The sequence below is a fragment of the Poecilia latipinna genome, unplaced genomic scaffold (assembly GCF_001443285.1).
Source record: "Poecilia latipinna isolate Pla-1442-1.1 unplaced genomic scaffold, P_latipinna-1.0 Scaffold2803, whole genome shotgun sequence".
Taxonomy (NCBI): domain Eukaryota; kingdom Metazoa; phylum Chordata; class Actinopteri; order Cyprinodontiformes; family Poeciliidae; genus Poecilia; species Poecilia latipinna.
Window position 1 is genome coordinate 44,587 of NW_015115419.1, and position 26,994 is coordinate 71,580.

Here is a 26,994-nt window from a genome sequence, read left to right on the forward strand (position 1 = left end):
ATGCTGGTCAGAACTGGAGCAAAAATGATGTCTACTCCAATTTGTCCATAATTTCAGATTTATAATTTTTTTAAATTGCAGGCAGACTGAACTCACCACACATCATTTTAAAATCCATCAGAAGGGATTTCATATTTCTCAGCATGGAAATGAACTTCAGCATTGTATTCAAGTCTGAACTGAGAGGTAAAATGTATAAAACTAATAAAAGCCATTTGGTCATTATTTCATAGGAATTACTGTTGAATTACTGCCGTTATTAGCGATGATTGCTGCAGATGAGACCAGATCCGGTGGAAAAGTCAAAAGAATCGGAGTCGGCGCATGAGAGCCGCTGTGAACGGCCGCAGGCTCCGACTCTCAAACACACAAACATGCAATGAGCTTCACTTAAATGTCAGAAGCAATTTGTTGACTGAGAGGAGAAAGGGCAGCGGCAAAAACCATGCAGCGATCTCTCTTTTCCACGTCTTTCTTCTTCCTTCGCTCAGCTGCAGCGGTCTGATATAAACATCAAACAAAATGCTACTTCACTCAATTTATTTATGTTTACAAACACGATGACGAGGCTCCTTTTCAGCCACGTTTAGATCGGATCAGGTTGAAATAAACTTAGAAATTAGGAAAAGGATGAACAGAAAACCACACAATTTTTCTGTACATCTCATTCATTTGTTTTTTCTATACTTGACATTTTCTCATTAAGGTTTCTTTAAAAGAGAATGTGAGGACAGGAAATGGACAGTCTTCAAAATAAAAGCATGAATAGAAATGTCTAACTTTATGAAGAATTATCAGTTGATTCAAAACTTAAAATTTACAAAAACAGCTGAGTAAACAAACGCGTCAGAATTTATCTGGAAAAATTAATTCAGGGGAAGCAAAGCGCGCTAAATGTTTTCAGAGTTAGCAAAAAAAAAAAACAAAGGGCAAAGCAAAAACGACAGCAATAACTGTTGGTAGTAAACAAAGAAACAGAAGGAAAATTCAGCCAAAAACTCTGGAATTTGAGTTTGAAATCTTGGAATTGTGCTAGAAAAAAAAAAAGCGAAATTTTGAGAATCTCAGAAGATTTCTTGTTTTTTTCTAAAAGTATTTTTTGGAGTTTCAAAAAAAATTTTTTTAGAAATCAGAAATTTTAGAGTTTTTCTAGTAAATTTGCAACTTTTCAAAGTCAGAATTTTTTTAAATAAATCTTAGAAATGGTCTAGAATTTTTTTTTTTAAATTTCTGAGTCTTTTCAAGCAGATTTTCAACTTCTTAAATTTTCTAGACAATAATTTGAAAAAATTACACTTTTTTCCCCAGAAAAAAGTGTAATTTTTTTTTTTTTTAAATTTCTAGCAAATTTTAAACTTTTCAAACTCAGGAATGTTTTTGTTTTTCCTACAAAATTTCAAAGATTTTTTGAGGAAATTTACTTTTTTTCCTTCCATCTTAATCCTAATTAGTGCCTAATTCTGTATCTTATTTTTGTGTAATGTTACCTCAAAGTTTATCACCTGCTCCTAGAACAGGTGATAAAATGTCTTTGCTAACTGCAAACAAATGACAACCTGCAATAAAACGCCTCAAACGGCTAAAAAAAAAACCCGGTGGCGCCGGCTGATGATGATGGGGTGAAGGATGAGGAGCTTTATAGACTTGAACAAATGTGTGTTTATGCGCTTCCCAGCCGTCACCAGACCCCATTGACAGCAGTGGAAAGAAAAGGATCAGCTGCAGTCGGCCATTGTTGTGAGCAGCAGGTGAAGATGGAGGGATGGAAAGCAGAAAGAAGCGGAGGATGAGGCGCTTCGTCAGGGTTTAGTGGACGGTAATGATGTGAAGGCTGAAGATAAACAGATCTCAGCTAATCTGATTGTTTCTCATGTTCTGTGCTGCTCAGACCGGCGGCCTCCAGACAAACACAGAGTTGGGTTAAGATTAGCATCTGCTCAGATGTTTCTGTTTGAGAAAGATTTTCTGTTCTGCACTTAAAGCAAAGCTCGCTAACTCAGCTTCCATTCATGAAGCCAGAGTGACACTCATACCTCCATGTTATAAAGGAGAACTATTATTCTTCCAGGTTAGGATAGGTCTATGGGCTACGCAGAACATGTTCATTACATTTTTGCACAAAATCATTCATAGATAATGAGATTTTATTCTGCTCCTTTGAAAATGAGCTTCTTTTAGGGCATCTTGTCACTTTAAATCCAAATAAACCGCTTCTGGCCACGCCCCCCAACTCAACGTTTACACTCGGCCGGGAAAATGGCTGCAAACAGATGAGCAATTAAACAACCGTACATCTTTGAAAAGCAGAAGTGGAGCCTCCTGCACATCCAACAAGAACACATCAACTTTGGATAGTAAATCAACTAGACACTTGTCTTTTCCAGCAGCCATTGTGCAGCGCATACAATGGTAAAACCAGCTGACCAAACATGCTGGAGCTCAGTTTGGGTTGCTAGGTAACAGGGTTGGGCTTTGCTGGGGTTTGCTAGGCAACGGCAGTCCCTGTGGAATGTGACTTATCGGGAGGTTTTTGAAACATTTTCCAGACATCAAACGGCATTAACTGATTGTTAGAAAACGGCTGGGTGTTTTTTATGCACTTGGGCTTTTTTCAGAAGCAGCTTAGACCCAAATCTGAAGCAAATCACTAAAACATGTGAAGTGTGAATTTTAATTTAGTTCCCCTTTAATGTTTTAACTTTTCCTTGCGGCTCACGCTTGTACCATCCTACACAACCCAAACGACTTTAAATCTGACAGAGCAGATTTTATCCAAAATGTTCTGGGGTTTCAAATAAATTTATGAAGGAAAGTCCATTTCCTGACTGAACGTTAGACATCCTGCCTCATGTGATGCCATGTTTTCTTGCCTTTCCCATTTTGAAGTGTTTTGGCTCAATGGGACGGTTTGTAGCACTGTTAGTTTTCAAAAAGAAGATGACGGGTTTGAATCTCCACTCAGGGTTTTTCTAAATGGAGTTTGATGCCCTCTCTGCACATGAGTGGGTTCTCTCTGGGTACTCCAGCTTCCTCCTACAGATCAGAAACATGGCTGCCAGGTTATTTTACTCAGGAGCGTACGGCTTCTCTGACCCAAAGACCGCTGGAGAAAGGCTCTTCTAACCTCATGTTTCTGTTTGGAGTGTCAGCTGTCCGCTCACCCGGCCAAAGATGGGCACCAGGTGGTGCTCGCACATGGAGAACATGTCGATGTCTTTGACGATCACCATCTCGTCGTGGTCTTCGTCAAAGATCGCATCGTTCAGCACATCTGTGGACAAACAGGGGCAAAACATCAGGAAGACGTTTAATCAGCTTTGGTTTTGTTTTTGGTATTTGTAAAAATCAGCCCAGGTTCTGTTGGCAGGTTGTTTATTCTCTCCGACAGACATCGGTGTCTAATTAAGGCTCCGTTTTCACCTTCCCGGCGCCGGCTTATTGCGTTTTTTTGTTCAATAAACAGTTTTATCTATACATGACGACACAGGCGGAGCTCACTACCGTCGCTGCTCTTTTTAATTTCCTGGCTGGATATCTGCTTGAGGCAGAGCGAACTGGAAAAGGTGAAGTCAGACAAACAGAAGACACCGACTTGTTGCTTTACTTTCCAATGCTTTTCTCTGAGTGTAAACAGCACAGCAGGTAAACAGGTTTATATTTAACTGTTTAATTATAATTTTTAGGATATTTCCCAGTAATACGTTTTAATTCCTAAACCTTATTTTATCCTGTTCTTATGAGGATTTCAGTTCTGACAGGAAGGAGCTCCAGTAGCAGTCAGTTTTACAACAGTTCTGAAGAGGCCTCTGACAGAAGACTGTTGCTGTATGCTAACAGCTCAAGATCTGGGTAGCAGAGACAATATTTCACAATCAAATGTCCTCAGCTGTTAGCAAAAACTGCTAATCCACATCCTTTGCTTTTGCCTTTTCATTTTAAATCTTGGTTTGCGGTCGAATGTCACTGTACGTTTTGACTTTGGTCATCCTATTCATAAAACTTTAAAATAATTTTCAGCAAAACCAGATGGAAACACTGGAACTGAGGATTTTACCATTTGTAGTTTTACTCCAGTCAACTGGAAGGAAATGAAAATGTGTGATACAGATTGAGGGACAGTTGTCTTAATGGTTAGCACTAAAAAAAAAAATAGCTTAGCGGTTTAGTGTAAGCCTCCTGCTAAATTTTTTTTTGCGTTTAGTGGCTCAATGCTAACTTCTGCTTATTTTTAAGTGCTTAAGAGTTTAGCGTTAGCATAACTAAGATAGTTCTTTAGCTAATTAGTGGTTAGTGAAGCTAACTTTTTGGCTAGCTGTGCCTATTCAACTACAGACATATATAATCTATTACAAGCAGAGCGGCCATTTTGGAAAAATGTCCACCAGAAAAATGAAGCACAAGCTCAAGAAATTTTGATTTCTGTTGATCAAAATATGTAGATTATGATTTGACACCAAACACATTTAAATTGATAATTTTAGTGCAAAAATGTTTTTATGAATACCATGGAAGCCATTTTGAAAAATGCCCACCATCTTGAATTTTTCAGTAGATAAGGTTGTTTTTTTCCCCCAAAAGCAAGCCTCTGGGAACATATGCACCAAGTTATGATCTTGTATCTGCATGTGAAATAATAATAAATTATCTGCTGCACTATTTGTCTTTAACTCGTTGGTGAAAGTTGCGTCTCAGTCAGATTCGCGTCCTCTGGGGAAATGGCGTCAGGTCAATGGTGATTGGATAAATGACTCTGAAGTGGGCGTCAGTCAGGTTGGTGATGGAAAGAAAAGGTGTTTATCGGGTAATGGGAGCGTTACTCACAATCAGCCATCTGCTGCACACAAGCAGACAAACACCAGCTGAACGGAGCAGGAACAATTACCCATTCATTCCCATTCATTCCCGCTCAAACAGCGAAACACGTCGGGTTTTATGTGCTCCATTTATGACTCAGATTTTTAGCAATGGTGTAACCCAATCAGGGAAGTGTCTGCTTGGGTCTAAATTTGTTTCGGAGAAGGGCAGCAAGTCCAAACAAGCAGCCAGAACCAAACAGAAGTCTGTCTGGTCATTGCGTCACAGATTCAGTCCCGGGTCAACGATCCGCTCTGACGACAGCCGATGTTTGAACATCAAATCTCACCAACTTCCTCTATATTTACACACAGAGGACTCAGATTAACCTAAGCTTTAAATATGTTAAAGTTCTTATTGTGAACAAGAATATAAAAACATGTTTACTTTTCATTCATCTCTCATTTTAAATAAATGTAAAAAACAATCATAAATAAGAGCTAAAGGCGTTCTTCCCAGTGTGTTAGTGGAAATGAGGGAAACCCCTTTTATTTATTGGCAAGATAATTGCTTCATTATTTTTATTTTTTACAAATATTCTACAAAACAAAAAACATCTTGGACTTTAAAATTAAACCAAACAAAATGCATTTTATTGGGATTTTATGTGATAAACCACACAAAACTGCTAAAAAAAACAAAACAACCTCCAAAATATTGCCAAATATTTTGGTGGAGTTTCCAGTGCAAATACTTAAGTGCACTTAGTGTAAGAAAACTAACTTACAAATAACTTTAGGAAAGACACAAGAGCTTGTTTTAAGTGAATAAATCCTTAATATTTCTGAAAAAACTAGTTCCACTGGCAGATTAATTCACTAATAAATTTGTCCAATTTTATAAGTTAAATAATTTTCCATTACTTTTTAAAATAAATATTAAGGCGTTATTGAGTTAAAACAAGCTCAGATGTCTTAATGAAAAGTTGCTTGTAAGTTAGTTTGCTTGAAATAAGGCAAAACTAAAAAATTTTCACAAAATACTTAGTAAGATTTTATGTTTTTGCAGTGAAGGATCATAAATGTAAATTCTGAAGTAAAATAAACTTTGTTCTAATTTTCTCACCAATAATACGTTTTGTCAGGAAACGTATTAAACCATTAATCTGGTAAAATCCAGAGCAATTTATTAATATTTTGCATTTAGAATATTTTTATTTTTCTATGTATTGTTCTATTTTAGCTGAATTTTCCTCTTTAAGTCCTGCAGCTGAAACAGGAGGATTTAACCTTTGACCAAACATCAGAACGTGACGTTTTACATAAAAACAATCTTCAGAAACATCTTTGCGTGTTTTCAGTTGTTCTTTACCTCCCAACAAGAGGAGGGGAGGCTCCAGCCGCAGCCTATCAGCAGGAAGGAGGTGCACCGCCTCCATCTTGATGACAGCGGACAAACGCAGCCATCATTACCTGCATCACCTTCTGACCCGTCCAAGAGCCGCTTCAGGCTTTCAGGTGACATGAGACAGGAAAAAAAAGAATCACCTGCTTTTCTTGCAGCGCATATTTCCAGCCAACGCATTCCTTTCTTTATAGCTTCTAAACACACAACAACCCCCCACCCATGACAGCAAAACTACGTCCAGATGGGGCTGTGAGGGGGCAGATCCCCAACTCCAGCCACTCCGTAGAGCACTGAGAAGTCCTCCCAGTTGGACCCAACAACCCCGGCCCGATGCCGTTACTCTGCAAAAACACCAAATATTACCACGTTTTTGGTCCAGTTCCTAGTGCAAATATCTTAGTACACTTGAAATAAGGCAAAAGTAAGTAGCTTTTAAGGAAGACATAGGGGCTGGTTTTAAGTCAATAATTTATTAATGTTGATGAAAAAGTTCTTGTATTATGGGAAACATGTTTTATTATTTTGCCAGTGGAACTAGAAGTTTTCCATCAATATAAAATTATTATTTATCTTAAAACAACTTCTTATATCCTCTGAAATGTTATTTGTAAGTTAGTTTTGCTTTATTTCAGGTATTTCGACGAGAAACGGGACTAAAACCACCTGGTAATATTTTGTGTTTGCAGTGTTTAAGCCAGAGCTGGACAATAAACCAAAATATACTGCAATGGACAATCAATACCAATAGATAATACATCAGATCTGATAGAATATTCAAAATATAAATTATTCACTAAACTCCAATCCAGAACCGCACAGCATTCTGGGAAACGTAGGAAGAGGAAATACTGTCAGAGTTTGTTTAGAAAGTCCGGTTCGAACTCTGGTCCGTCTGCAAACCTCGGTCTCGGTCTCGGTTCGGTTGAGCTCTGGTGCCAAACGAATCGGAGACTGCTCCAAAAACAGGAAGCGGACTGCAGCCCAGGGAATTCTGGGTAAATTAAGCCTAACAAACGCGCTAGTCTATGGGAGAAATGTACAGAAGAGGATTAGGGCCACTGGAAAAAGATTTTTTTTTAAAAAAACAGTTCTGACTTTAATCTCAGAATCCTGAGATTAAAGTCTGAATTTTTTATTTTCCCAGTGGCCCTAATCCTTTTCTGTAGAAATATCTCTTTTTCCAAAGAGAAAATAAAAATGTTACAACCGCCAAAATCTGACGAGATTTTGGCAGTTTCGTTTACATTTCGTGAAGAAGGAAGTTGCGCTTAATGTCTTCTTCAGTGATTCTTGGTGCAGCGCCCCCACAGGCGAGGAGGGGAACAGGTTTGTCAAAAGGTCTGGGTCCGTTTTGAGAACTGCAGCAGCTGAAAATGTAGCAAATGTTGCAGTTTTGTTCCCCGATCGAACCGAATCTACCAGATTATCAGGTGTGAAAACAGCAGGAGTCTGGATCTTACTGCATCTCATTCATGCCAACATTTGTAACTCAGTCGTCAGAGTGAAGTGGTTAAAATTGTATGTTTTTCTCAATCCTTTGAGTTCAGTAGTTTTAATCGAGCTGAAAAAGGATTAAAACACAAAAGAAACAAAGCTAAGTAATTATGGAGCAGAGGGTGGATTTAGGTTGAAATTCATCTAATCTGATTAAGAACTCAGACTTTTGCTCAAGTTTTGTTATTTCACAAGACTTGACATGAATTTATTGTAATGCACTAAGCACATTTTACATAATGCATAGAGAGTACATTTAAATAAAAATCAGCTTTAACAACAGGAACTCAAGGCTGCGCTGATGGGTTTCAGCAGACCAGTTTGTTTAGTGTTATATGGCTGAGAGGCTTTTCCCCCAAATCAAACAACCGTTTCATTGATTCAGGGGAAAGTCTCTCATAGGTCAACTGAAGCATTTTTGGAAGAGGACGTCCATTATACTTTATTAAACTCTTATTAACTGAATTAAACCCACATTACTGACAGATTCACACTGAAAGCAATCTTTATTTTTATTTTTTTGCTTTTAAGATAACTAGAATTTAATTTGCTCTTGTCTAATCTCTGAATCTTCTGTCTGAAAATATATTTAAGCTATATTTAATTACAATTATGATTAGACAGAACAAAATGTCAGATCTTAAATTTACTTTATGACTATACATAATTTAATGGTATATTTTTTTAAATTTACGTTTCAGATATCTTGAATTGAAGTCTCCATAGAAATCAGTGGTAATTATGACGTCGTTTATCCTAGTCAGAATAATTTAAGATCTCTCAAATTATATGTCAAAACGGTCTGCCTTAGCCATAAATCAATTAACACCTGAAGTGGAACTGAAGTGCAGTTGATTTTATGTTACAACGGCATGCCATAGGGCACTCGATCACATTTTAGCTCCACACTCTTCCATCCATCTCTGCTCACAAACACTAAATGGGTCATTAAGTGATCATGAAAAACAAAAATGACCAAATTATGACGCATCTCACATATTAAGTGATTTTTTATCTAGTTGAAGAGTTTTTCAGAGCTGCTTCACACCTGTTGCTGCTTCACACCTGGCAGGACAAATCCCGGACTCCTCTCTGTGGGTTTTAAAACAAACTCACCGATAATTTTCTCCTGGTATCCCTTGGTGAAGAACTGCATGGCGGTGGCGGCTCTCCAGGGAGTCTTCAGGAGCCCCTGCCGCTGCGGGTCCTCCCCGAGTCCCCGCAGGATGGTGGTGTAGGCAGCGGCCAGCGACGGAAGGCTCATCTCGTTGTCCTCCAGGCTGCGGGTCCGCTCCTCCTTCCAGCTCTCCATCACCGAGCTGGTCGCCCTGTGGGAGCCGGGCTCCGCCGCCGGCGAGGCGACCGCCGGCCGCTTCACCATCCCGTCAAAGTGTCCGTTGAGGACGGCGCCGCCGTCCGCGGGGGAGTCCTTCCTGTCTCCCGAGCTGTACTTCGTCTTCTTAGAGTGCTCCATCCCGCTTTCTGCTTCCTTAAGATCCGCCCGTTGAACCAGTTTCTTTTCTTTTCTTTTTTTTTTTTTACCAGATGCGAGCTCAGAACCTCAGCTGAGAAAGTGAACCGCTCAGCTTCAGCACCGGATTTATAATGGCCGGATAATCCAGGGAGCGATCCTATTGGCTGAGGAGATTAGGAGGGGGAGGAGCTAACGCATTCGTCATCACTAAGGTTCTTAGAAAAACAAACAAAAAAAAACTAATTTCAGTTTCAAGTCATAAATCTTTGCTTTGTGAAACTCAGCATTTGTCACTTTTTATAATGACTTTTAAAACCTAAAATGTTATTTATTCTAGATGTTGGAGATTAATCTTTCCAAACAAATTTTTATCTTTTCAAGGGGAAATTTCCAAGTTTTTTTTCTAGAAAATGGAGAGTAATCTAAAATTTGAGTTTTTTTTCCATAATTTTTTTGACTTCTAAAATATCAAATTTTCTTGATTATTTTCTAGTAAATGTTGGAGATTAATCTCAGAATGTTAGTTTTTTCGAGCAAATTTTTGGCGTTTTAAACTAAACTAAAAAAAAAAAATTCTTTTTGAAAATTTCAGATTTTTTTCTAGGAAATCAGAATTTTTCTCTCCCCCCCGCAGAAATTCTCCTGATGCACATTCAGAACCTGGCAACAGGTCAGGACCAGTTGCTAGGCAACAGGCAGGAGTTGCTAGGTAACGACGCAGCTGATTTGTGATGCTGCATTCCAAATGTTTTTGAAAGGGCTCATATTCCAGACACCAAAAAACAGTAATTTATTGCCAAAAACTGGCTTTTGTGGGGAGGGGGGTGGTTAATTTTTTGGTATTTTTAGAAGCAGTTAAGACACAAATTGAAGTCCAAAAATGTGGCAAATTTAAAATGTTGGATATTTTCCAAAAGGCACTGTTGATTTGCATCAAAAAATACCATTACTTCATACTAAATCTGAATTTTAATATTTATTAAATTGCTAAAATACAGAAATGTTTTTACAAATTGAATATAAAAAAGAACCAGATTGTCATCATCTCTGACGGAGCATGATGACCTTTTGATCCAACACAGAAACAGATAACTCTTAAAACAACATCTTTTTCCACATTTTTCATGAATAAGATATTCAGTTTTTGCTGAATGCGAACGCAGACAGCTTGGAGGACGGATCCAGGGACGACGACTTCTTCCTGGCGTTACTTTCATCGCTCTCCACCGCTTTGTTTTCTGCTCTCTTTCTTTTCTTCACGTCTGCAGCGTCTCCACTTTGTCCTTTCGCCCTTTCTGTCCACAACTGGAACAGAAGACACAAAGACGCTCACGTTAATTGCAGTTCGGGACAAGAACCCAGAGATTGCTGCTCATCGTCCAACGCGGGCGGCGAACACCTGCACGGCGATGACTAACGCCGCACACGGACACTCAGGCGTGCGGCTAGAAATTGCATCCTGTCATGTTTAATCACTATTGACAGGCGGCGTCTCTCTTCCCCCTCGTGATTTTATTTTTTCTCTCTCCTCTCAGAGACAAAAGGAAGCGTTTTCCTAGACGTAATAGATCTGGGATGAATCATCAGGCCGCTGAGTGTTCACACACACACACACACACACACACACCTCCAGCAGCTGCCATTAACAGTAACAAACCAGTGTGACATGAAAAGCAGTGGATTGTTGCTAATCTGACCTCAGGGTCACAGATGTCATCATCAAACATCAAATGTCGTTTTTTCACTTCATGTTTGATTTTCAATAAAACTTTCAGATAATACTTAATTTTACGATGAATTCAGATTTTAATTTTAAATTTTGAATTTTAAACATTTCCCTGGTAAAATAAAAAGTTCAATAAAAGTAAAAGAAGCTGATTTTGTTTCTACCTGCCATAACAGTGAAAGTGTGAAATTGTGTAAATAAGTAAGTATGGATGGATGGACGGATAAATAGATCAGGAATAAAGTCTAGAATTAAAATATTTTTCAACAGTCATCCAGATCTGGAATTGAAACCAGATTCTATAGTTTTCCAGACAAAAGCATAGAAACCTGGAAAATACACCAGAAATAAAAATGAGGATTTGCTACTTATAGCCGTAAAATTCAGTAAATATAATAAAGTTTTAAAGCAAATGTAATTTATTTGACTTCCAGACTTTCTGAGGATCTTTCTTGTTTTTATCCGTTTGTTTAAACCAGATAAATTTGTTAAGGTTTGTAGAATAATAGTGCACTGCTGCTCTGAACGCCCCCTGCTGGTCAAGGGGATCCAATGCAAGTGTCTGGTTATTTTTTTACATCAGTAAATTTAAAGTATCCAAATCCAAGAAACCCCTAAAATACAAAATAGCAGATAAAAAGAAATGTTGTCTCCTCTCCTGAATGTCAACCAGCTGAAAGCATCATCACAGGATCATCGAGTTCCCAGGCAACGACCCTCTTCATCCTCCTCTCCACCTCCTCTTCGCTTTCTGTTCTGAATGATCCCGTTTCCCGCTGACAGACATGATGTATGCAGGGTCAGGAGCAGGAAGATGAAAAGGTGAAGCGACTCATTTGTGACACAGCTGCCCTCGTTTTTCCACCTTACTGACCGACGGCGACACCGTCCAAAAAACTCAACATTTGAAATAAATTCATTTCAAAAATAAATTTGGAAATGGCAATTTTGGCCGCTGCTTCATCGTATACAAATGCTTTAATCTTTTAATAATCATGATTTTCACTTTCCTTTGAACCCTTAGCTGTCATGATGACAGTAACGTACAAGTCAGAGTTCAAATACTTTGACTTGCATGTAAGCATGTTGAGGGTGGCACTTAATAGTAAAAAGAAAGACAAACTTAATTCAAAAGCAGATGCAGGTGCAACTTAGTAAAAACTTTGTGGCCAATAATGAGTCAGCATGCTTCTGATAACCCTCACGCTACGTTAGCATTATAGCTAGAATTAGCATTTTAGTTAATTTTAATAAAATAGCCAAGTTTAGCATAATGAATGAAGTGAATTAATGTTAGTCAAAATGTTAGCGATAGCCCACATGCTACTGGCAACATTTTAGCTAACCTTAGCTAATTATAGTTTGGGTCACTAAAACAGGGAGCTGCTTTTTGTTCTCCAGATAACAGAAATCACTGATGCCATATAAAACCATCCAGAAACGATGTAACCCCATATCATGACACCAACTGTTAGGAATATTTATCTCCCCCTGCAGGACAGCGGCGCAGGTGTTGAGGTTACGGATGAATTGAATTAATATTTTTGTACCAGTCTCTCGTCTGCCGACAGCGTCCTGAATCGTCCCATCGCCTCTTTGATGACGTCCGTCTCGTCCAGATCCGGATTATCGGCGATTATGATCTTCCGGTTCTCATCCAGCCACAGCTGGAAGCCCGTTTTTGGCCTGAAGACAAAGAGAGTTTCTTAATTTAGTTTTTTAAACGCAGAAGTTTCACTAATCTGCTCTTCTTTTTATATATTCCACCTCTTATTCTCTGTGTTTTCTGCAGGTGGCGCTGCAGTGTCAGGCTGTTTCTGCAGATCTGCGGCAGGCTCCGCGGCCTCCAGAGTTTTCTTATTGGCCGTCTTGTTGCTGGAGATCTGCAGCAAAGTTGACTGAGCCTGTCGGAGAAAGGCACAAGAAATAAAAATTGAAGACCGTCTGTTTTGCTGAAACAGATCAAAACTGTCATAACTTCTGTTTAAAGTCCTAAAAACCACTAAAGTATGATCCATATTATTTAAATAGATAGATATGTCAACAAGTCGCAGATATTTATTTTAAAGATGATGATGTCACCTTTGGACAACTAGTAACGATTAATCGATTCTTTTATTTATTGATTCATCTGACAAATAATTGAATAAAAACGCTTATTCAAGTCTTTCTTAAACAATATTAGAAAAAGATTAATAAATTGATCAGTAATCGATTAATCACGATTAATCGTGATTAATCCGGTTAATCGTTTCAGCCGTAGTTACCTTGGCTTTGGTTCTGGGAGCCAGTGGCTTGAGGACGGGGCCTTTGCTGGGTTTCCCTGCTGACCCGCTGAGCGGAGCCAACTTCCTGCTGGACCTCATGTTGTCCAGGATGTTTGACACTCGAGCTTGTCCAGACGAAGACGTCGGCTTGCCAGAATCAGCGACCTGAACGCGTCAGATTTAACCCACAGTTTAACATTTACACTATAAAACATAACCTGGTGTAGAAACGGGCTGCGGTTCTCACCTTGAACGGGTTTGATCTTCCAACTCGACCAACTGGACCAGAAAGAAGCAAAGATTCAGGAACGTTGACAGACGGATAAACGGACAGATAGATGATAAATGGATGAATAAACGGATGGATGGATAAATGAACATATAAATGGGTAAAGATATATTTTTTAGTTTTCATGATGCAATGCAGATGTAAAACTTTGATAAGTCGCTTAATAAACTGATTTATTTTTAATTTTAACCAAAGAGTTGTACTTCACCATGTCTGAAGTTAGCAAACAGCGACAACACGCTGGTGGTCGCCTGCGTCCTGGACTCACCTGGCGTCAACGACGGCTTCGCGGGCAAACCCGACTCTTTAGCGAAAGGATTCAAACCTGAGAAGCAAAACGGGACCTTCAGCTGGACTCATCCACGGTTTGGGAAAAACTAAGAGGAAAGGAGGTGAAAACTCACATCTTTTGGTTTCTTCTGTCTCCATTTCCCTTCCATCCTCTTCCTCCTCACACTCTTCTTCATCCTCCTCCTGCTCGTCATTCTGCCTCGTGTTGTAAGGTTCAGTCTGCCGATACCTGGACAAATAAAGTTAAAGGACATTTAACGATATGGAAAATAAACAGACTGGGAACATTTGTTCAATTCCAGATTATAAACCATTTAATCTAGAGCTGCAGCTAACGATTATTTGATTAATCGATTGTTCTGGCAATTAATCGGATTTAAAAAATTGCCACGTTCTGCAAATTTTTCATTTAACTTTTTACATTATATTAAAAATATACTGCTCAAAAAAATAAAGGGAACATTTCACTTTAATTTTGTGTGTGGCTCCAAATCCAGGCCTCCATTGGTTAATAAATTTGATTTCCATTGATGATTTTTGTGTGATTTTGTTGTCAGCACATTCAACTTTGTACAGAACAAAGTATTCAATGAGAATATTTCATTCATTCAGATCTAGGATGTGTTATTTGCATGTTCCCTTTATTTTATTGAGCAGTGTACATTAAAAGATGCAAATTAGGAAATAGTTCAATTAATTTTTAACTATGAAAATAAACATTCTGTTGCCTAAAATGTTATAAAGTTTTAGTTTAATTACTGCTGTCAATAAGTTGTTCATTCAGCAAAAGGCCTTTTAATTTTAGTGGACGGTTATTTTATAATCGATTAATCGTTTCTGCCGTAGGGAGCGATGTGTTCCGATTTACCCTGAGGTCCGTCTATCGCTGGAGAACTCCGGCTCTTCTTCGGGTTCCTCGTCTTCCTGCAGCTGGGTCGACTTCTCCAGCGCGATCTCGCTGAGCCGCTGCGCCAGGTTCATCCGCCTGGATCGGGATGCGTACCGGATCGCCAGAGTCACCACGTTCTGGGTCATCAGCTCCGCCAGCTCCACGCAGCGAAACTCCCGCTCCAGCTTACAGGACAACTGGAACAAACAAAGGTGACCCGTCACGCTTCCTTGAACCGGTTGGGTCGATACAACATGATAAGACTGAAGACTTATCATCCAAGTTTTAGCAGAAAGAGAGAAAAATGATAAATCATGCAAATAGAAATTATTAAGCTTGTTTTAATTAACTGATTTATTGCTTGTTGCTGTTTAAATTATTCTGGTTTTCATTTCTGTTACTCTTTTCTGTCCCCTTTCTGTCCAAACTGACCAAAAGTGGTGGAGCTCAGTTTGGGTTGCTAGGTAACGGGCAGAGTTCCCCTGGGGTTGCTAGGTAACAGGGCAGAGTTCCCCTGGGGTTGCTAGGTGAAAGGTCAGTGCCTGCTGATTTGGGACGTTACATTAGGAAGGTTTTTAAAATGGCTCATTTTAAAAACATATTAAAGACTTATTGCTGAAAAGCACCTGGATGGTTTTTTTTAAAGTGTTTTGTTTTTTAGAAGCAGTCAAAACAGCATAAAAATGTGTATTTTAGAGTAATGTTAAGGTTCATGTTCCCTCTTACAGCAAACATCTTCATGAGAAGCTCCTGCTGCTCCTTGTCCGACTGCGTCTGCGCAGCCTCGTCGACTTCGTAGCCGCTGGAGGACAGGAAGCTGAAGTGATTATGGAAGAGGACGGAGCGCCAGTACTGCTCCTGGAAACAAAGTGGAGGACGGAAAATTCAGGAATTACTTCCTGAAACCGTTCTACTGCAACAACCAAGCATGCCTCAGAAACAAAATGAGACGAGGAGTGAAGCTGTTTGCCGACGTGTGTTGGGCTTTTGGGTTCACCTCCATTTGTCCCTTTTCTGTGCTGGTCTGACACAGCGGCAGCTTAAACGGCAGGATGGCGACAGCCGGCCGAGGCAGAGTGGGAGGATACCGGGAGCCTTTGCACGGGATACACCTGAATGCATTCAAATAAAAATAAATCAACTTGACGTCAAAATTTAAACCGGAAACAAGAACTGCTAAAACGGTTGGAACATGGAACAGTTTTATTACTGCAAATAAGTTAAAGCAAGGGTGTTCAAACTGTGGCGCGGGGGCCGTTTGCTGCCACTGACTGATTTTTTTTGCGGCCCAAGACTCCAATTCAAGGCAATAAACACTGGAACCAGAGGTTATGGAAGAGGGTTGGTGCCAATGAGAATTAAAAAACAATCTGAATTCTTCTCATAATTTTGATTTTTTTTCCCCCCTTAAGAATAAAGTCAAAACATACTTTTGAGTCGCCTGAATTTGCTCTTTAAAACATACTTTTTACAAAATTGATCTTATGTAATATCCTGATATTTTGAGACACCAAACTTTTGGTTTTCATTGTCTGTAAACCATAATAATAACATTTACAAGAAAAAAGGTTTTAATGTTTTACTCCATAGGAAATGAATCTAAAAGAGTTTAACTCTTTGAAAGGAGTGAAAAAAACCTTTTTGGGATATTCTAATATTTTGAGCTGCAAAATCTTTTCTCTCAGCAGTAACATGTAAAAGCTTCTTCCACTTTACACACTCCGGCTGTTTGCGGCTCACCTGAGCTGCTGGGGGTTCTCATGCGCCCCGACCACCCAGTAGTGATCCGATTTGCTCTTGCAGGTTTCTCTGGTGTTGCAAACCGGCGTCCAGGTGTTGCCCAGCGCGCGGTTCAGCATCCGCACCAGGCCGTTTGAATCCACGTAGCACGCCGTGCCTGAAAACACGAGAAACCGGCTCTGAAAACAAACTTCTCATTCAGACGTGAGGAACTTCGTCCGGGTTCTGACCTTCGGCGGTGAATCCAGCCCAGCAGAGGTACGACTTGGGGGAGAGGGGCAGCGGTTCGCCGCTCATCAGCTGCCTCTTTCTGCGACCAAACTGCAGCAGCTGAACGCCGAGAGCTTGTTCCCCGTCGAAACCCGTCGCTGAGGGCGTGAAGCAAAAAAGAACATGAGCATCCATACAATTCAAGGGCGGCCATTTTGAAAACCTGTTCATCTTAGAGGTAACAGTTGATAGCCATCAAAACCCACAGAGGAGGTGGATAACAAGGGAAGGGAAAAAAAAACTGGCCATTTTCAGATCTGTAACGTACTGAGCTCACCTGTCTCCATGACAACCGCTAGACGCCATTTATATGCAAACAGGATCAGAAATGAAGCTAAGAAAAGGCTTTTTCCATCCTACCATCACAAACACGGACATGTGGAGTTTGCCAGATACTTCCAGGATGTTAAATAGGAGCTGCGAACTTTAGTCAGACAAGACGTAAACTGAGATTTTCAACAACAAAGCTGTTAGGTATGGCTGAAGACGTGTGATGCTGTGGGCCTGTTTTCTTCCAAAGCCTCTACGAACATTGTAGAGCAAACTTAGGGCTGCAACTATGATCATCTTTGTAATCAATTCTTCTGAATATTAACTGATTAATCATAAAAAAATTGGCACATTGTTCAGATTTTTTATTTAACCTTTTTATACATTAGAAATATGTTAAAATATGCAAACAAACAAATAATTCATTTTTAAAATAAGGAAATAAATGTTTTATTGACTAAAACACAACAATTTATTATCCAATTAATCGTCAGATTAATCGATCACTAAAATGGGATAACAGCATTCCTTTACTGAAAGCCTCATCATTTGTAGGAAAGGATTCATCTGCAGCTAAAATTACTGTAAATTATTCTGTTTTTTTTTTTCATTAATAATTGGTGCTTGATGGGAGATTAATTTTACTGAATTTGAACCAGGTGAGTTTTAAAAAATATATAAAATAATAATAACTTTTGGCAAAAAATGACTTGGCCATTATTTTAGGAAGGTGACAATATATTATTCTCTCAGCAAAATGCCTTTTGCAAATTGCTCCAGTTAATGATTAACCAATGATGATTTCAATAATCAATTAATCACTATTAATCATGTCAGCCCTGCATCAAATTTGAAATATCAGGACATTTTAAATACAAAACCTGCAAAAGAAGTGAACTCAGGACAGTTATTGAGTGTCCTGAGTTCCTATTTATTTGCCTGGATAGGATAATATTCAGGCAAATAAACACAGAAATGATTAAAATCAACTCTGTTCTGCAGAAAGGTCCAGCCTGTGGCTTTGTTTGGCCTGAGGGAAACCTCCGTGTTGGAGTGAGTTTGGGTCGTACCTCGGTGGTAAACCACCAGCAGCTGCTCCCCGTGGCCGGCCATGCACACCACCGGCCCCGGCAGGCTGCAGATCTCCCTCTGGACGCCGCCGACGGAGAACAGCCGCAGCAGCAGCGCGCTGGTGGCGACGGCCGCCCAGCCCTGACCCAGACACAGCGCCTTCACGTCCTCGCCCTGCGGCAGGTCCACCATCCACTCCTTATTGGTGTCCCAGGAGGAGAAGTGGAGGCACTGCAGCTTACTGGGAGCAAACAGGAGAAGTTACAGACGTTCACTGGAACTGGAGGAAGCCATCGATGCATATGACTGCAGAGGACAGCGACCTAGCAACAATCTGTTGAGAAACTTGCGCAGCAGCAGTTTCAGGTTTCACCACTGTGCCTCTTAACTGCTCAAAAAAAAAAAAAAAAAGGATGTGGGGCGAAAACTGGAAACCAGTTTTTCAGATATTTAAAACAAAAAAGCTCTAATTATCGATATCAACTCCTATGAAACACTTTTATCGCGACACGTTTTTCAGCCGCATCGTCCAATCCAGCCTCACCTGGCGAGGTCGTCGGTGCTTGGGCAGGCCAGCAGCACGGCCTCCTGGGAAAGGTCGGCCATGGTGTGACCCAGGGAGTTGGTGAGGTGCATGGCGTGGTGCACGGCGGTGTCGTGAAACTCCACGTCGATGGCGTTGTCCTGCTCATCGTTGTAGCCTCGCACTATCCCCACAGAGTTCCACATCTGGACAGTTTAGGGTGCATGAGGGAGGAAACCCACAGCGGGAAAATGGAGGCGTGAGTCCGGGCGTCCTACCATGAAGCGGTGAGTGAGGTGAGCTGGCGTGGATCCGGGCTGAAAGGCCTTCTGGGGAGGAGTCGGCACCGGGCCGTCGTAGACGGGGCGCAGCGGCGCCGCCGCCGCCGGGGCCACTGAGCTGCCGGCGTCGTCATCATCATCCTCCCCAAACTTATCTTGACCGAGTTTAAGGGATCCTGTGTCTGAAATTAGAGCATAAGAACAAAAAACTTCAAATTTAACAGACACTCACAGAAATACACACTTCAGACACGTCAACGCTGAAACAGCAACAGGTTCTGAAACTCATTTACAATTTAATGTGCTGCATTGAAAAGCACTGTGATTAAAGATACAGAAAGCAGCCAATCCTTTCCCAGATCTTCGTGTTCACTGCGCTGAACACAGAGAATATGGTACTTTCCAGACTGTTCCAAAAATTCAAAGAACCTGTTTGACTTTGTCTGTTGACATGCAACTTCTAAAGACCAGAACGCAGATCAGTTTCTGAAACTTGCAGGTTAACTTTCCCCCTTAGGAATTTGAGCAATCTGCACCAGTTAGGTTCTGGGAATGTTCAGAAAAGTTGAAAAATGCACGATCCAGAATGTAGCATGCAAGTACTTCAAAGTAGCCTGCACGTTCTAAAGAGTAGCACACAAATCCTAAAGTGTATTGTAAACTCCTGAAAAGCAGCTTAAAGTTCTAAAAAGTAGCACACAAAATAAAAAATGTAGTATTAAGTTCTTTTTAAACTTAATGCTACTTTTTAAAAAGTTGTGATCAAGTTCTGAAAAGTGGCATAAAATGTCAACAAAGCAGGGTGAAGTTTTAGAAAGTAGCATGTGGGCTATAAAAGTAGCGTAAAAATCTAAAAGGTAGAATACAACCTCTAAAAGCTAGCATCTAAAATTAGTGTGCAAGCTCTAAAAAACAGCGTAAAAGTTCTGCTAAGTGGAATACAAATTCTAGAGGGTACCATATAAGTTGTAGAAAGTAGTGTCAAAGTTCTAGAAAGTAACATACAAGTTCTATAATGTTATTTTTAATTACCAAATGTTAACCTGCAGTTTTTAGACAAAAACATGAAATTCAGGGGCTGTAACCAGTAAATTAAACACAAGCTGAACGTTTGGAGCCTGACAGTTTTCTGTGGAAACACGGATATTACTGGAGTGTAGTTTGTAATTCCTGAAATGTGTCCAGATCGTAACACGTCAGTTTCAGAATGTAACGTGAAAGTTCCAGGTAAGTTAGATTTAAATACTGGAATAAAACGTGTAAATTTTGAAATACAACCTCAGAGTCCAGGAAAGCAACGGGAAGTTAAAACATTTGTTCCCGTCTTACAGTTGCATCTCAGAGTCATGTTTTCTGTTCTTGTAGCTAAACGGCAGGTTCAGAAAACACCTGAAATGATGCAACTCTTCCTCACCCAGCGAGTTCTCATCGTCCAGGATGGCGCCTCTGCTCCTCACTCGACCCGTGGACGGGATCAGGAAGTCGTCATCGTCCTCATCCTCCGCCGCCGCCGCCTTCTTTACTGGTGAATTGGTGTCACTGAGTCCTTCATCCATCAGTCTGTCATCATCCTCGTCAAACAGGTCGTCGTAGCCTTTAGCAGGTTTCGCAGCTGGAGCCTGAAGACAAAACAGGAATTTTATGTAGTGATTCTGTTGGACGGAAATTAATCTCATCGCCTTCAATTAACTGGTGGAACAAACTGAGCAAAGCAGGAGCCCAATAGATTTGGCTAAAAAAGAAAGGAAAAAAAAATCAAAACAAAAATATATTAAAACAAAATTAAAAAGAATTGAAAAAAAAAAGGATATAAAATACTGTGCAGTTATCAAGAATAACATACCCTAAATCCAAAAGGGGGGGTTAGGGTTAGGACAACTTTTAAAAATGTACAAATGTGCATTAAAAAATACTTTTTGTAAAAATAAAACTGTGCAAACAAAAGAGATGTGCAAAAACCAGCAGAAATATTATCTAAAATAACTAACTGCAAATACCATCAGAAATGTCGTATAAAATGAGTAAAACTGCACAAATACATTCAGAAATCTTATTAAAAATTAGTAAAGCAGTTCAGGAAGAGCTTGCTGCTTGGTGAGGGAGACAGCAGTGAGTGTTAGAGTGGAGGTGGAAGGTGGCGGTACCGTGGTGGAGCCGGTACCGGTACCGGAGATGCTGAGTCCGTCCAGCAGGCCCAGGCAGCCCTCTGTGTCCGTGTAGGCGATCTGGCTGCCGGACGGATGCCAGGCCAAGCTGCACACCGTGAATCCTTTCTCATGCTTCTGCCTGCAGGAAACACATTTCACCTGTAAGAACGACGACGATAAACACGGTTCCTAAGAGATCCGACTCTGGGCCGCACCGTTCCACCACCAGCCGGCTGTTCACGTCCCAGATCGTCAGCAAACCTCCGACGGCGCCGGCTGCAAGGAAGCGGCCGCAAGGGGACCAGGCCACCACGTTCACGGGCTGCAGAGAGAGAAAGAAACTTTATGAGGAATAAAACCTCTAGAACGCTTCTTCACAGCTGAACCAGTTTCCATTCAGACACTTTTCCCAACGTGAAATTCAAGCACTTTTCAAGCACTTTCAAGGTAAGTTTTCAAACTTTTCCAGCATCACTTTGGAGAAAAAAAACAATACAAACAACAGTTTCACTTCACTATTGCATGATATCAATTATTAGTAATTCTAACATCTTGTGATAGCATCTATATTTGAAATGTCTCCATCTGATTAGTTTGAAAATAAAACACTAATTTAACTAAATCTCTTAATTTCAATAACTTAATGTAAAATCCGATTTTTAAATTCGAAATATTTGCACAAGAAACTAAAACAGTTCATAGGATTTTGTTTTCTAGCATTTAGCAAATAGAGATAATTTTAGTGAGTCTGACCTAAAACAAGAATATTTAATCTCATTTAACTTGAGACAGCGAGAAGAAAATAATTTGTCTTTTTATTAGGTGTACACTACAAAAACACTAAATCTTAAGTATTTTTTGGCAGATTATTTAACTTCTAACGTGGGAAAAATTTTGTTATAATTTAAATAATCTGCTAATAGAACTAGAACTTTTTTAATCAATATTAAGGAATTATTGACTTAATTTTTTTTTTTAAGCTATACACTGCAAAAACACAAAATCTTACCAACTATTTCTGTGGTTTCTAGTGCAAATGTCTTAGTTCACTTTAAATGAGACAAAACTAACTGACAAGCAACTTTTCAGCAAGACAATACCTTAATTTAAGTCAGTAATTGTCTAATATTGATTAATAAAACAATACTGGTTGCATTGGAATTATTTCAATTATAAAAATATTTTTTTCCAGTATTAAGGAATTATTAAAAAAAGTTATCTAAAATTATTTTTAAATTATGTAAAAGCTGCTGCATCTTGTTAAAAAGTTATAAGTTAGTTTTGTTTTATTTCAAGTGCACCAAGACATTTGCACTAGAAACTAGACCAAAAACACTCGGTAAGGTTTTTTTTTTTTTTTTTTCGAAAGTTATTAAAATATTTAGTTTTTACTGTAAATAAAGTTTTTCCAAATTTAGGCTTTTAATCATTTGGTTTTATTACAAAACTCTGCAGTTTGAATATCGAGCACTTTCCAAAAACAGCAAACTGGAATGTGATCATTTTTTACAGTGCAGTAGTTTTGCTCTCACCTGTGTGAGCAGCTCATCGGACAGCGAGCCGACCTGATCCCAGGATCCCCGCTCGTACAGGTGAACTCTGGTTTCCACTGGAACAGCTAAAAGCTAACATCGAAATGTTTTTCAGACGATTTGTGCTTTTAATGCGCCCGCTCAGCGAACCCCGGCTGACCGACCTTCCCAGCTGCAGGCTGGAACGCCAAGCGGCACAGAGACGCCGCGTTGCTGACGTCGTTCGTTTTCTGCAGCAGCGGCCAGCTGGTCACCCGAGTCTGAGAGGAGAAAGGAAAATACGATTTCAAAAACAATAGGATAAAAACTGAACAAATGGGGTGCACAACTAAAATTAGACCTGTCAATAAACAATCAATCAATAACATGATAATTAAAGCATGATTTATTGTTTTTCTCATTTCTCTCTGGATGATAAAAGGTTTTCGGTCTGGTGTTTTGGTCTCAAATGAACCTTTTTTGAAGAACATTTTTGTTTCCAGAAACTCCATGATTAATTTTATTTGTTGTTTTGTTTCTTTATTCTGGATATTTAACATGTTTTCCATTTCCAGTGTTAAATGTTCATTAGAATTTAAAGTTTATTGATAAATGCAAATGCATTATTGTGCCATTACCACCAATTACTGGAAAATGATCTCAAAACAACAATATCATCGTTTATCTCAATAACTTCTGGGATAAATTAAAGCTAGATTTATTACCATGACAGGCGTAAGTCCAATTCAAAAGAATACAAACTGCCTCAAACCCCAGCAGATGTTCAGACTTTTTATTTTTAATCAGGGTAAAATTATTACAGACCAATTAAAATCTTAGAATTGAAAATGTTGGCACCAAGTATTCAATACCCAGACTCTGTTTTTAATGATTTTAGGAAACTTACTTTTCAACAAAATGACCTAAATCTCATTTTTATTGCTCAAATTATACAAAGAATGTTTCATTACTTTCAGCAGAAACATTTCCGTCTTTTAATGAGGCTCTACAATAATTTATACGTCAATGTATATTTTACTCTTTTACTTAAAGTATCCAACCTAGTTTATTGTTGAATAGCATAAAAAGTCACTGCTTTGTTTCTTTGTTATTTTTATTGGACTCCAAACCCCCGGTGTTTTTCCGACCCATGAAACAAAACGTTTGCTGAACCGGGCTGATGGGAATCAGACGTACCTGATCCTCGATGTTCCACACGACGACCGAGCCGTCGCAGCTGGAAGACGCCTGGCAGAGACCAGACGGCGCAAACAGATTAATAGTTTATCATCTTTACCCCTCAGACACACAAATTAGTTCAGAATATGGCTCTAGATGCATGTCGAAATAGATAAATTTTATTTAATTAAGTGAAATTACTTCCTAATTTGATCTCCAAAACATTTACGCTGCAAAAACACACGATTTTACCAAATATTTTTGTCTGTTTTCTAGTGTAAATATCTGAAAGCCCTTGAAATAAGACAAAAATAACTTACAAGTAATTCTTCAGCAGGATATAGAAGTTTGTTTTTAGTAAATAATTAATTAAAATGTATTTAAAAATGACTGGTTTCATTGGCAGATTGTTTCTCTTACAAAAAACATTTTAAAAGTCTTATTTCAGATCTACAATAACATAATAAAATACTGAAATAAAACTCTATAAAGTATCATTGTGATGATTAATCTGTAAGCATTGTAACATATTTATTGCACTTGGATTATTATTATTATTATTATTATTACTGGTAGTAATACTATAAAAACATATTTTAAAAAATAATTAGAAATTATTTTTACTATTTTTATTAATACATGTACTAAAATAAAACATTGCGAAAAAGTTTAATTATTTAATCTTATTATTCCTGGTAATATAAGAAAATGTTTTTAAAAATGATAAATTATTTGTACTATTATTATTGATAAATGTACTGAAATAAAAATCAGCAAATAAATTAAATCAACATTATAATTCTGAGTAATATTATAAAAAAACACTTGAAAAAATAATTATAATTTATTTGCACTATTTCTATTAATAAATATACTAAAATAAAATATAGCAAATAAATGAAATAATTATCATTAAAATAAGAAAACATGCAGCTAATGTCTGAGTAAAAATCTAATAGAGAAAATAGTTCTGTTTGTTTCTCACCAAGTATTCATCTTTAGGGTCAAAGGTCACACTGAGGACGGGCGCTTCGTGACCCCGCAGTGTTTTCTGCTGGCTGCTGTCTGACACCTCCACCACCTTCACCATGAAGTCACTGAGAAAAAAAAACAGGAGAATAATAAAAACTTCATGACGTCACAGTGAGACGAAACAGGAAAAATAATCCGGACTTCCTCCTCTGGCGGCGGCGAAGCCAGAATTTAAGGAATCGATAACACAACAGGCCTCATTAGCCAGAAAACAGCAACATTGATGCAGCTCCATGTCCTGAGCTTCTATTGTTGAGATCAAGCTGCTCAAAACGAATCAATTCATGCAGGAAACGCACATCCTGCTCCAATCACAGCCAATCAACCCGAAGAGGCGCGCTCTGTCTGCCAGGTGGGTTTCAGCTGCAGCAGAAACGTGAAATCAAATCACAGCAGAGCAGACAGACGGATTCACAAAGTGAAACCGACATGTGGAAAAACCTCTGGAGCATGAATATAACTCTGATTATGAGCTAAAAAAATATTCTGTGAAGGTTTCTCATGTCCATAAGATTAAATTCTCTTTATAAAAAGGGAAAACTCATTTTTATTTTTGAAATTTGATTAGGGGTGCAAGTTGTCAATGAATTAATTTAAAGATGGCTAATCTTAGCCATCACCATTTCTAACAACAATTTGAAGAATTTGAATGTATAGGAGTTACAATAGCATACAATAAAGGATTTTTGAATTTGAAACGATTAAAAAAAAAAAAAAAAAAAGAGTAATTGATAAGCTGCCATTTTGTTAAAACCTGAGTTTTCTGTTGTCAATATGGCCGATATTTCCATAACATATAGAGGCCATATAATTTAAATTTTACCACTATTTGTGTCAGCTGTACTAAATAGCGACTGAATACATGTGATTTTGTCACATCATTAAATATTAGAGGAACTTCTTATGTAGTTGAATATAAAAATAAAATATGTGAAACACTGACTTAATTCCTCAGAGATAATAATATAAACATATTACCTGCAGTTGTTCCTGTAGGAACAATAAAACTTCGCTAAATTAAGCGCTTGTGCGTGTGAGGACTGAGGCAAACGAAGATGACTGTGGCAAATGATACAAGTTTTACGTGTGTGGGGTCGGTTGGGCCCCATTTCTAAACACAAGAGTTAATTCACCACAGCCCTAAAAAATCATGTCTTTTTCCATTTTTCTGGGTAATTACAGTTTTCTGTCACCTCAGCCTCATCTTCGTAGCGCTTCAGTAACTTTTTAATCGAAAAGTTGGCGCTGTTTTGTCGTGTAGCTCAGCTGAATTAGCGCCATTAAGGTGAAAACTTAATAGCGAGTATTTATGTTTCAAAACAGAACAGCATAAAGTACATTTTTCATCCCATATCGGACTCGGGACCGTTTGTCTTTTTCGGTCCATCAAAGATGGCCGCCGTCTTTGATTTCTGTATCATCAGCTCCCAGGATGACCAGCGGCGCCCTCTGCTGGATGGCGGACAAACTACAACACTGAACGAAAATCTAAAACGGACATTAGTTAATACTTTTGATCTAATAAACGATTGTTTATTAGTAGTTTTGATGGTGTAATGAAACTAAATTTGGACTTCTGTGCCATAGTTCCAGAAAGTAAAAGATTATTATCCCCATAGAGTCAAATAAATTATGAAAATTTGGTCCCCAGTTGATAAATAAATGAAAAAATACTTCTTATCCAATACAACAAAAATAATTGGTATGCAATTTAAGCGAATGGAACTTCTTAAACCAGAACTCATATCAGTTTATTTCTAACACTAACTGGAGAAGTAGCCAGTTGTTTGGAAACAAAACATTCATAATAAAATTAGTCATTATCCCTTGGTCATTTCTGGTCTCAGTCACCTGGATCCGGCGGCGACTCTGGTCCCGCTGCGGTTGAAGGTGACGTGAGTGGCATTGGTGGTGAACCGCGTCAGGATGCCATCTGGATCGCCGTCGGGAAACGTGTGGATCTGCACCGTGTTGCTGGAGCTCGCCGTCACCAACTTGCCTTTCTGTGGGGAAACAAAGGACAAAAGTTTTCCACAATCACATACTCCGATTTATCAGTTTTGACAACAACCTGAAGGCTGCAATCTGATAGAAGAGGCGAACCTTGAGTGCGAGGGAGTAAGCCTTTTCCCCAACGGTGATGAACTTTGGATCGTCATCATCCAGGCTTTCCCAAATCCGAACATCGCCGTCGTTTCCACATGTTACAATATACCTGGAGAAAAGTTTTTAAATAAAAAAAGATCACATATTTTTCTTTATGACATTTTTGAATCTAACAGTTTGTGGATGAATTGCAGTATTAAAATTTGCTCAATTTTTAAACTTTTCCCCCATAA

The 26,994-nt window shown here is 38.9% G+C and overlaps 2 protein-coding genes across 3 annotated transcripts in view; both read right to left on the bottom strand.

Annotated features, from left to right (window-relative positions):
* gch1 (GTP cyclohydrolase 1) overlaps window positions 1–9,275 on the bottom strand; it is a 28,603-nt gene extending 19,328 nt beyond the window's left edge. The window contains exons 1-2 of the mRNA XM_015021542.1: window positions 8,812–9,275; window positions 3,162–3,271 (exon numbers count right to left, since the gene is read on the bottom strand). Coding sequence (XP_014877028.1) covers window positions 3,162–3,271; window positions 8,812–9,169 — 468 coding nt within the window. The 5' untranslated portion in view covers window positions 9,170–9,275. The remainder of the gene's footprint in view (window positions 1–3,161; window positions 3,272–8,811) is intronic.
* An 855-nt stretch (window positions 9,276–10,130) lies between these two features.
* wdhd1 (WD repeat and HMG-box DNA binding protein 1) lies at window positions 10,131–26,050 on the bottom strand. 2 transcript variants are annotated; one of them, XM_015021544.1, is made up of 23 exons: window positions 25,789–26,050; window positions 24,609–24,720; window positions 23,642–23,692; window positions 22,630–22,725; window positions 22,466–22,558; window positions 21,149–21,255; window positions 20,931–21,072; window positions 20,201–20,405; window positions 18,784–18,968; window positions 18,527–18,711; window positions 17,982–18,223; window positions 16,602–16,739; window positions 16,372–16,528; window positions 15,629–15,743; window positions 15,358–15,489; window positions 14,611–14,828; window positions 13,856–13,971; window positions 13,720–13,776; window positions 13,410–13,441; window positions 13,163–13,327; window positions 12,663–12,799; window positions 12,446–12,581; window positions 10,131–10,474 (listed from the first exon to the last, which is right to left on the bottom strand). In XM_015021544.1, the coding sequence occupies exons 2-23, from the start codon at window positions 24,711–24,713 to the stop codon at window positions 10,307–10,309; spliced, it is 2,982 nt and encodes a 993-aa protein (XP_014877030.1). In that variant the 5' UTR covers window positions 24,714–24,720; window positions 25,789–26,050; the 3' UTR covers window positions 10,131–10,306. The 2 variants fall into 2 exon arrangements, with proteins under 2 accessions (XP_014877030.1, XP_014877029.1); XM_015021543.1 differs by lacking the exon at window positions 25,789–26,050 and adding an exon at window positions 24,955–25,210.
* Window positions 26,051–26,994: the final 944 nt, after the last annotated feature.

What these genes read in the sequence shown, in the direction of transcription:
- wdhd1 (XM_015021544.1), bottom strand. Translation starts at nt 24,713, where the DNA reads ATGGTGAAGGTGGTGGAGGTGTCAGACAGCAGCCAGCAGAAAACACTG. An exon ending in GAGAACCCCCAGCAGCTCAG is followed by an intron (nt 15,744 to 16,371) that starts GTGAGCCGCAAA and finishes GAATGCATTCAG; the next exon opens with GTGTATCCCGTGCAAAGGCT. An exon ending in GAAGCCGTCGTTGACGCCAG is followed by an intron (nt 13,442 to 13,719) that starts GTGAGTCCAGGA and finishes TTTCTGGTCCAG; the next exon opens with TTGGTCGAGTTGGAAGATCA.